The following is an 11,367-nucleotide window of genomic DNA, read 5'->3' on the forward strand; positions in this document are numbered from 1 at the left end:
AGAACTTAAAGTACTGCAGGTCCACCCCACGATCGAGTTGCTGGTTGGCGGAGAAACTGAAGGAGCTAGACTTGGTGTGGATCATGGTGCTGCCTGCACCTGGTGTCGGTGCATGAAGGCAGTGTGCGGTCTAACAATGAGTGATCATATAAGTCGCTTTTCTTGTGATTGCAAGACCCTGTTGGACACTGTTGATGTGGAATGCTGCAAGTCTGATTCACTGATTTATTGGCAGAAGCAGGGGCGGATGACGGGGCCACTGCGTGGCCTCGATCGTAGTGAGGACTTGGCCTCAAGCTGTGATGTCGTCTGTTTACAGCTGCCCAGGAAAGAGGCGTTGGTGTGCTCCACCGGAGTGCCGGGTGCAGAGCGGCACAGTGTCCTCGATGGAGTTGGTGCTGCCTCACCCCAGTCTTTTCTTGGCAGAAGACGAGCCATACTGTGTTCAGTGGCAGACTGCTGCAACATTCACAGACTCAGGGTCTTGGATTAGATTTTTTTTTACATTCAATTTTCTTTGACACTGTCAATGACATTCAGTGACAAGTCTCAGATCAGAACACCAGTGCCCAGAAAAGGAAAAGGCTACAGGGAGAGGTGGACACAGCCCAGTCCATTGTAGGCAAAGCCCTCCCCACCATTGAGCATATCTACAAGGAGCGCTGTCGCCAGAAAGCAGCATCCATCACTGAGGACCCCATCATCCAGTCCATGCTCTCTTCTCTTTACTGTCATCGGGCAGGATGTAAAGAAGCCTTGAGTCCCACACCACCAGGTTCAGGAGCAGTTACTACTCTACAATTATCAGGCTCCTGAATCAGCATGGATGGAAAGGATGGGGAGCTTTAGAGAGGGTGCAGAGGAGATGCTGCCTGGATGAGAGAACATGTCTTATGAGAAAAGGTTGAGCGAGCTAGGGCTTTTCTCTTTGGAGTGAAGGAGGATGAGAGTTGATTTGATAGAGATATACGAGATGATAATAGGCATAGATCGAATGAGCAGCCAGAGACTTTTTCCTAGGGTGAAAATGGCTAATACCAGGAACATATTTTAAGGTTTTTGAAAGAAAGTACAGGGATGATGTCAGAGGTAGGCCTTTTACAGAGAGTGTTGGATGCGTGGAATGCGCTGCCAGGGGTGGTGGTAGAGGCAGATACATTAGAAACATTTAAGAGATTGGCACATGGATGAAATAAAAATGGAGGGCTTGGAGTAGATTAAGAGTCTGTACAGTGCTGGACTGCTCCATTTTCTATATTCTGTGTTCCCTCTCCTAAAATTGGGTGGTGGGGTGGAGATACCTCTCTACCAAAGGAGGTATTAGGCACTCTTTCCCTCCACTAGCCTGCAGGTCACCCTTGGGCCAAGTGTAGCACCTGCTTAGACCCCCCCCCCCCCCAAACTTGGGATCACATGAAGCCATGGGAGCAGTTGATGCATATTACAAGTCCTGGTTATGTGACCACTGACACCAGGCAGACACTCTCTGAAGCGTATTGATAATGGCTGGGGTCACCCGTCTTGTAAAGACACTGTCCAGAAGAAGGCAATGGCAAACCATTTCTGTAGAGAAATTTACCAAGAACAATCATGGTCGTGAGAAGACCATGATCGCCCACATCATGACACAGCACAGAATGATGATGTCATACAACATGCATATGATGATCTTCAGAAATGATTATCATCCTGAAAAATTAAATCTATTTCTTTCTCCCCGGGTGTTGCCTGATCTGATGAGTGTTTCCTACTTGTTTTGGGCATGAATCTTTAAAAGAAAATAGTATGTTCCAGTCATGATAGGATTAAGGCCTTTTTTTTTCTTTCCTGTTAGTTTTGAGAGAATCTTTTTTCACCCATGATTGACTATACTGATCGACTTTGATATTGTTAATGGAAAACCATTAACCATTCTCTCTCTGACTTCTAGACTTTAGCCATTTATGACCGATTTGGTCGGCTGATGCATGGCAACGAGGACTTACCAAAAGACGTCTTGGAGTACGTGGTGTTTGAGAGACACTTAGTCAATCCCTATGGATCATGGAGAATGCATGGAAAGATTGTACCTGCCTGGGCCCCGCCCAAAGATCCTATCATTAAGGTAATTTTGTGGGCTGTTATACCGAGTGCTCAGTTATGTTAGCTTATCACCATAGTTGTTCACCTACCTCTGTAACATTAGTATTTACTCAGTCGCCATTTTATTAGATACATATGTAATGCAAATATCGAATCACTAATCACCTGGCAGCAACTCAATGCATAAAAGCATGCAGGCACGGTCAGGAGGTTCAGTTGTTGTTCAGACCAAACATCAGAATGGGGAAGAAATGTGATCTAAATGACTTTGACTGTGGAATGATTGTTGGTGCCAGATGGGGTGTAAATAAGTAGAGTGGCCACTGAGTGCAGGTTGAATGTGACTTTTAAAAAGGAACTGAATCATACAGTTGACTAAATATCCCTGATCTTGCAGCTGAACCTTACATAATGAGCTTTTTACACAGTAGAGAATTGGTGATCATACCGTGAAGAGTTTCTGTGTCGTGCACAGCCTTCCTGAACAAAACCTATTTGTAATATGAGGGATGTCCTAGATGTTGAAAACAGATGTGAATAACCTAATTTCTGGTGTTTGCTCTTTAGTTGTAGAAGAGAATTACTTTATTTTTACATTATATAAAAGCTTTTAATTGATTGAGTTGAAGAACAGTTGTCGAAGCTGATTAACTGGACTCCGTAATTGTCTCTTAGTTGGTGCGTGTGTTTTGCATCTTTCCTGTACAGTAAGTGAAATGGCTCTGTTACTGCACCAACTCCCCCCACAATCCATGCAAAAGGAAGTCATGCTCTTCAAATACCTTTCTTGCCTGGCTTTCTGCAGTTTATCTAAAAATGTTACATTAAATAAGTAGCGCAAAAAGAAAACAAAAGTAGTGAACCCATGAACACCACCTCACTACTTCTTTATTCTCTTTCTGCACTACTCATTTAATGTAACTTATAACATATATATACTTACTGTAATTTACAGTTTTTATCACTATGTATTGCAGAGTTCTGCCGCTGCATAACAACAAATTTCACGACATATGCCGGTGATATTAAACCTGGTTCTGATTCTGATGTGCAATCTATCCTTGCCTGGGCATATTAACCCTTGCCTCGCTGCAACCTGAACATAGTCTTGATGGAGTTTAATCCCCTCCCCCCACTAAAGTAATAGTGGGCATTTAAAGACCATAAGACACAGGAGCAGAATGAAGCCATTCAGCCCATTGAGTCTGCTCCACCATTCAATCATGATTGCTTTATTCCTCATAACCCCAATTCTTCTGCCTCTCCCCGTGACCTTTGGTGCCTTAACTAATCAAGAACCTCTCAATGTCCACTTTAAGTATACTCAATTACTTGGCCTTCATAGCCATCTGTAGCAATGAATTCCACAGATTCACCATCCTCTGGATAAAGAAACTCCTCCTCATTCTCTGTTCTGAAAGGACTTCCTATTCCGAGGCTGGGCCCTCGGGACCTAGACTCCCCCACTTTAGGAAGCATCCTCTGCATGTCCACTCTATTTAGAGCTGCTGAGTTCCTCCAGCTTTTTTGTGCATTGCTTAAGATTTCCAGCATCTGCATGATCTTGTTTCATTTCTTCTGTGCGATAATTAATGCCTAATAGCTTAAAATAGAAATATTTCAGGCTAACCCATTGTGCAATGGGTACAAGTCACTGAACATTTCACACAAACAGCACAGGTGGAATTTACTGTCTGCCCACCTTTCAACTTCCCAAGAGAAACATTTACATAGAAACCTCCTACCTCCAAACCACAGAAACACCAGTGTTTGATGGAAAAAACCCCTAATACGGAAATACTGCATGGTCTCAACGTACTGAAACATACACTCAGTGACCATTTTATTAGGTAGCAGAGTGGAACCCAGTGTGGTTTTCTGCTGCTGTAACCCATCCACTTCAAGATTCGACATGTTGTGCGTTCAGAGATGTTCCTCTGCACACCACTGTTGTAACACGTGGTTATTTGTGTTACTATTGCCTTCCTGTCAGCTTGAACCAGTCCAGCCATTCTCCTCCGTCCTCTCTCATTGACAAGGCATGCAGGATTGGCATTGATTCCAAATTGAGATTGATGCCACTGGGCCTATATTCAATGGAGTTTAGAAGAACGAGGGGGATCTCATTGAAACCTACTGAATATTGAAAGGCCTAGACAGAGTGGACATGGAGAGTATGTTTCCTATAGTGGGGGAGTCTAGAACCAGAGGGTACAACTTCAGGGTAGAAGGATGTTCTTTTGGAACAGAGATGAGGAATTTCTCTAGCCAGAGGGTGGCAAATCTCAATGGTTCAAGGTTCAAAGGTACATTTAATGTCAGAGAAATGTATACAATATACATCCTGAAATGCTTTTTCTTCACAAACATCCATGAAAACAGAGGAGTGTTGCAAAAAATGAACGACAGTTAAATGTTAGAACCCCAAAGTCCCCCCCCAGTTCCTCCCTCCCGCGTGTAAGCGGCAGCAAGCAAAGATCCCCCTCCCCCCACCGGCAAAAGGAAGCATCAGCACCGCCTCTGAGCACTCAGCTATGAGCAAAGCAACAGCAAAGACACAGACTTGCGGTTACCCCAAAGACTTCACGTTTCACCTGGTATACGACATACCACAGGTTCTCTCTTTCCCTAATAAGAGAGAGAGAGGTGTCTCCGTTTTCCCAGTGAGCGGGGAGATATAACAAATAACTTGCTGGTTTACGATGTTAAAAATCCATTATGTCGCTTTTTTCGAGCTCTGTGCCCAAAGATCTCAAAGATCTCGGGTCTCCGGGCACACAGCCGTAGATATTCTGACGACACATGGGTCTCCTGTCGCGACACCGACCCTCGATCTGCCCGTCTCCAGAGCCCCGAGATCCTCGGCTTCCAAATCCGAGCCGGACTCTTAGGCCGAGCCCTTGGTGTGCCGAACAACAATGGCCGGTTATGAAACCCTGTGAGCAGGTCCCATTCTCGCAAGTAATTATTTGCCTGTGGAATGATGTGCTATAGATCAGGGGTCCCCAACCTTTTTTGCACTGCGGACCGGTTTAATATTGACAATATTCTTGCAGACCGACCAACTAGGCGGGTGGGGGTTGGTGGGTAGGGTTGCCAACGGACAAGAGTAGCAGTCAAATACGTTATGTTTACCCCGAGTAAGACTAAAATGACCATGAAGCCTTGCGCGGGCACCAGTGCGCATGCGTGACTTGCGCATGTGTGTACGTGCCGATTTTTTTCTACAAATCATTTTTGGCGATTCTGTTCGGGGGCGGGGTGTTAATCACGACCGGAATATCGGTGATAAGTGGCTAATTCACTCAATTTCGTTTCTAAAAGGGTTTATCTAACAAATTTAATATTAAACACACAGCGCATATTTTCTTCGCATGAATATAGTGATAAGTCAATTATCAGGGGAGGACGGGGAGCTTGAAGTAAGTGTTGAATGAACTTCCAGGTGAAGTGGTAGAGGCAGGTTCGATATTATCATTTAAAGTTAAATTGGATAGATATATGGACAGGAAAGGAATGGAGGGTTATGGGCTGAGTGCAGGTTGGTGGGACTAGGTGAGAGTAGCGTTCGGCACGGACTAGAAGGGCTGAGATGGCCTATTTCCGTGCTGTAATTGTTATATGGTCATATAAGTAAGTCAATAGCATCATAACATTTTAAGTAACATTTGGATATTAAACACACAGCGCATATTTTCCCCGTATGAACATATAAAATCATTGCAACACACCAATATCGCTGAATCAGTGGGAGCCCTGGGCTTGTTTCCCTGCAACAAGACGGCCCCATCGAGGGGCGATGGGAGACAGCGATACTCGAAGGGGGTTCCTCATGTCCAGCCAATTCCGCAATTTAGTTTTCGTTGCATTCATTGCAGAGATATGTTGGAAATGGAAGCAACGTTTTCAGTGCTTTCGTGGCTATCTCAGGATATTCAGCCTTGACTTTGATCCAGAATGCCAGCAGAGATGTTGTGTCAAACATACTTTCCAGCCCGCCGTCATTTGCAAGCTCGAGGAGTTGATCTCCTTCCCGTGCTGACATAGATGACACGCGGGTAATGACCTCGCGTGTGTTCAAGCTCAACAGTGGGCATGACAGGGAATGAGGAAAGGTGCAGCTGACTCCTGTCACCAAATCATATCGCTTCCTCGCGGCCCGGTAGCGCATGCTTTGCAGCCCGGCACCAGTCCGCGGCCCAGTGGTTGGGAACCGCTGCTATAGATGGCTGTGAAGGCCATATTCACTCTCTGCTCCACGTTGGCAATACAGTACAGTGCAAAAGTTTTCGGAACATCTGGGGTGCCTAAGACTTTTGCACAGTATTGTACACAAGCTAACTTATGTATTTATAGCTGTGTTTTTTTATTATTATTGTGTTCTTAATCTTACTGTGTTGTTTTTTGTTCTGCATCAGGTCCAGAATAACAATTACTTTGTTCTCCTTTACACTGTGTACTGGAAATGACAGTAAACTATCTCGAATCTTGAGTAAGCTATAACCCTATCTTGGTGTCTCAGCTGACTGTGAAAGAAATTCCCATGACATTATTCAAACAGCAAGAGGATTATTCCTGGTAGCCCAGCCAATAATTACCTTTCAACTAACAGACAGATGTATGGTATCTGTTAGTGGAAGCTTGTCTTAAATAGCCTGCAAAATTACTATGTTACAATTGTGAACACTTAAGTAGAACTCAAAAATATGAGCAAGTTACAGTTACACAACAGAAGAACAAGAGAAACATGTATTTCAGAATCAGAATTATGTTTAATATCACTGGCATATCTCGTGAAATTTGTTATGTGGCAGCAGTACATTGCAATACTTAAAAACTGTAAATTACAGTAAATATATATAAAGTTAAATTAAATAGTACGAAAAGAGTAAAAAAAAAGTAGTGAGGTGGTGTTCATGAGTTCAATGTCCATTTAGAAATCCGATGGCAGAGGGGAAGAAGCTGTTCCTGAATCGTTGAGTGTGTGTCTTCAGGCTCCTGTACCTCCTCCCTGATGGCAGAGGGGAAGAAGCTGTTCCTGAATCGCTGAGTGTGTGTCTTCAGGCTCCTGTACCTCCTCCCTGATGGCAGAGGGGAAGAAGCTGTTCCTGAATCGTTGAGTGTGTGTCTTCAGGCTCCTGTACCTCCTCCCTGATGGCAGAGGGGAAGAAGCTGTTCCTGAATCGTTGAGTGTGTGTCTTCAGGCTCCTGTACCTCCTCCCTGTTGGGCAGAGGGGAAGGAGCTGTTCCTGAATCGTTGAGTGTGTGTCTTCAGGCTCCTGTACCTCCTCCCTGATGGCAGAGGGGAAGAAGCTGTTCCTGAATCGATGAGTGTGTGTCTTCAGGCTCCTGTACCTCCTACGTGATGGCAGAGGGGAAGAAGCTTTTCCTGAATCGCTGAGTGTGTGTCTTCAGGCTCCTGTACCACCTACCTGATGGCAGAGGGGAAGGAGCTGTTCCTGAATCGTTGAGTGTGTGTCTTCAGGCTCCTCTACCTCCTCCCTGATGGCAGAGGGGAAGAAGCTGTTCCTGAATCGTTGAGTGTGTGCCTTCAGGCTCCTGTACCTCCTCCCTAACGGTAGCAATGAGAAGAGAGCACGTCCTGGGTGTCCTTAAAGATTCTCCTTGACGATGTCCTGGATACTGGGGAGGCTAATACCCATGATGGAGCTGACTGAGTTCACAACTTTCTGAAGCTTATTTTGGTTCTGTGCAGTGGCCCCCCCAATACCAGACAGTGATACAGCCAGTTATATTGCTCTCCACAGTTCATCTGTAGAAATCTTCCATTTTGCTAATAAAAATCATTGTATACTTGATGAAGATAGGCTGAGCAAGCGAGGGCTTTTCTCTTTGGAGTGAAGAAAGATGATAGAGGTGTACAAGATGATCTTTCTTTTCTGCTACTTGCACAATTTGATCATGGTGCTTCAGTGCAGCAAAGGAATGACATGGTGCTAAATTGAACTGAACTGAACATTCCTGGACCATTTTGAGGACTCTGCAGTTTGAAATTTAATATTCTGTGTGTTACTCACTTCATTACTGTTTGCGTGATCTGTCCTTTCTCTCATGCGTTGGGTGTTTGAACGGGTTCCATGGTGTTTCTTTGTTTCGTGGCTGTATGTGGCAGGATGGATCTCTTGGCTCCATACTGTATGCATACTTTGATAATAAATGTACTTTGAGTCTTTGATAAGAGGCACAGATCAAATGGATAGCCAAAGACTCTTTCCCAGGGTAGAAATGGCTAAAACGAGGGTACATAATTTTCAGGTCAAGGAGGGATGTCAGAGGTACGTCCTTTACACAGAGGGTGATGGCTCAGTAGAATGCATTGCCAGGCATGGCGGTAGAGGCAGATACATTAAGGACATTTAAGAGACTGTTAGACATGTGGATGTTAGAAAAATGGAGGGTGGTGTGGGAAGGAAGGGTTAGATTGATCTTAGTAGCTTAAAAGGTCAGCACAAGAGGGCCTATACTGTGCTGTAGTGGTCTACGCTCTATGTGAGTGTTTGCAATTGTAATATGGTCATTCTGCAGCCTTTTTAAGAGAAGCTTCCCAGAAGACACCACATATCTGTCTGATGCTTGAAAGGTAATTATTAGCTGGATACCAGGGATAATCCTCTTGCTGCTTGAATAATGCCACGAGAATTTCTTTGACAATTATCCAAGATGGAATCATAGCTTACTCATCTGACATGCGTCACTTGCAGTGTAGTCAGTCCCTCAGTAATGAGAACATAGAAGACCAAATATAGTACAGGCCTTTCAGCCATGATGTTGTGCTGACCTTTTAACCTATTCTTAAAATCAATCCTTCCGTTTTTCTGTGATCAATGTGCCTATCTAAAAGTCTCTTAAATGTCCCTAATGTATCTGCCTCTACCACCACCCTGGCGGCGTGTTCCATACACCTACCACTCTCTGTGTAAAAGCCTGATCTCTGACATCCCCTCTCCCTCATCCTCCTTTGGTCTAGAGAAAAAAGTCCTAGCTCACTCAACCTATCCTCATAAGACATGCTCTTTAACCCAGGCAACATCCTGGTAAATCTCCTCTGCACCCTCTCTAAAGCTTCCACATCGTCCCTATAATGAGGTGACCAGAACTGAACACAATACTCCAAGTGTGGTCTAACCAAAGCTTTATAGAGCTGCAACATTACCTCATGACTTTTGAATTCAGTGTTCTGAGTAATGAAGGCCAACACGCCAAACACATTTTTAACCACCGTATCAACTTGCGCGGCAATTTTGAGGGACCACAATATTCCTCTGTTCCTCCACACTGCTAATTAGGACCCTGTATTCTGCCTTCGAATTTGACCTTTGAAAGTGAATCACTTCACACTTTGCCAGATTGAACTCCATCTGCCATGAGCTAGTGCGTCAGGTAAGATTTTGTGCTCTAATCTGTATATTGAAGCTAGAAGCCAAGACTGATTTGGGTGTAAGAAATCTACAATTACAGTGGAGGATTTCTTTAAAACCTGACACCCATGTCTTTAAAATATTCCATATAATATAGGATGGACAGTGGAGTTACTTTTGAATTCTATTCTTGCTCTGTAAAGCAGGAAAGGTGAAAGATGTTTAATAATTTCAGTGATGGAAATGATAATTTGTCTTGTTTTTTTTTAAACACCAGACCATTATGATTCCTGGACCCAAGCTGCAGCCGTGGGAAGAGTTTGAAGCAAAGAATATTGAGATATCGAAAACTGAACCTGTGCAGTGGAGTAAGTGAGAAGTCCTGCGGGGAGATACAGACGGATTGAAAACATTTCTCCATTGCTGTTTGTGCTGGGACACAAATTAAATTTATGTGCAACCTGTATCTACTCTGCATTAACTGGCCAGTGCCAGACCCTCCGAGACAAGTAAAGGTGCATGGAGCTGCTACAGTACAGATCAGAATCAGAATAATAAATTGTCATTGACGTATGTCGTGAACCTTGTTTTGGGGCAGCAGTACAGTGCAAAACATAAAATATACTATAAATTATATTAAGAAATATAGATCAACCAAAATTAAGTAGTGCAAAAGGAGAGCAAAAATGTTCATGGACCATTCAGAAATCTGACTTTAATCCACTTTGGTTTTTCATCAGAATTTATTATTTAGTCCAAGTCCAATCCCAGCACAAGTTTATTTCTCTTGTTAATTCTCAGATTCAAATTTAGTTATCACGTGCATACAGTGAGTGCGTCGTTTTTGTGTTAACAACCAACACACCTAACGATGTGCTGGGGACAGCCCCCAAGCATCGCCAGAGCATAATACTCAGCAAAACAGCACAAGCAGCAACAACCAAAAGAAAACTCAACGCAAAACAAGCCACACCCCCCCCCCACCCCACTCACACACACAGACAGTCTTTCTACCCCAAGGCAGGACTCCATTCCTAAGTTGCAGACTCACAGGCAGCGAGCCTCCAGCCTCTGCCCTAGCCTAGACTTGCAGAAATCAGGTCTTCGACCTGCAGTCCCTGACCTTGACTAGCAGACATACCAATCCCTGGTCTAGGCTCGCAAACATCAGGCATCCAACCTCCACTCCCAGGCCTAGACTTGCAGAAATTGGGCCTCTGACCTCTACTCCCTGGCCAGGACGAGCAGAAATCAGGCCACTGACCTCCAGTTCCCGGCCTAGACTCACAGACATCAGGCCTTTGACTTCCAGTTCCTGGCCTAGATTTGCAGAAGTCATTCCTTCAACTTCCACTCCCTGGGCTAGACTCACAGACATTAGGCATCCAACCTCCACTCCCAAGCCTAGACTTGCAGACATCAGGCCTCCGACCTCCAGTCCCTGGCCTAGGTCCCTGACATCGGACCTCTCACCTCCAGAGAAGACGACCCAGAGCCTTTGGGCTTTAGGTCTCTACCTCTGGAGTCCTGAGCAATCTGCAGGAAATGGTATCTCACAGTAATTGGTTTAGAGCTTAAGATGTACAGACTGGCATCATAAAACCTACAGAGAGCACTTCCCTAGCTGGTCTTCATACCAAGAGAACTGGTGTGTTTGTAGTGACTCATCGCTGATGCATTCAAATTTTTGTAGGTAGCTGTCTGCAGATAATGGCGTTCCTCCAGAGTAGTGATTTCCTACCTGCTTCCTCCTTTTTCAATTTCCCATTCTGGTCCCTTCTTACCCCTTCCCTTCTCACCTGCCTATAACCTCCCCAGATGCCCCTCCTTCTTCCCTTTCTCCATTGGTCTACGCTTCTCTCCAATCAGATTCCTCTTCCTTCAGATCTTTACCTTTTCCACCTTT

General features: G+C 44.5%; 1 protein-coding gene across 1 annotated transcript in view; it reads left to right on the forward strand.

Annotated features, from left to right (window-relative positions):
* The window catches only part of mrpl45 (mitochondrial ribosomal protein L45), a 54,943-nt gene extending 44,496 nt beyond the window's left edge, over window positions 1–10,447 (forward strand). The window contains exons 7-8 of the mRNA XM_072249270.1: window positions 1,931–2,104; window positions 9,739–10,447. Of these exons, the coding sequence (XP_072105371.1) occupies window positions 1,931–2,104; window positions 9,739–9,837 (273 nt within the window). The 3' untranslated portion in view covers window positions 9,838–10,447. The remainder of the gene's footprint in view (window positions 1–1,930; window positions 2,105–9,738) is intronic.
* Window positions 10,448–11,367: the final 920 nt, after the last annotated feature.

The sequence above is a fragment of the Mobula birostris genome, chromosome X (genome assembly GCF_030028105.1).
Source record: "Mobula birostris isolate sMobBir1 chromosome X, sMobBir1.hap1, whole genome shotgun sequence".
Lineage (NCBI taxonomy): Eukaryota > Metazoa > Chordata > Chondrichthyes > Myliobatiformes > Myliobatidae > Mobula > Mobula birostris.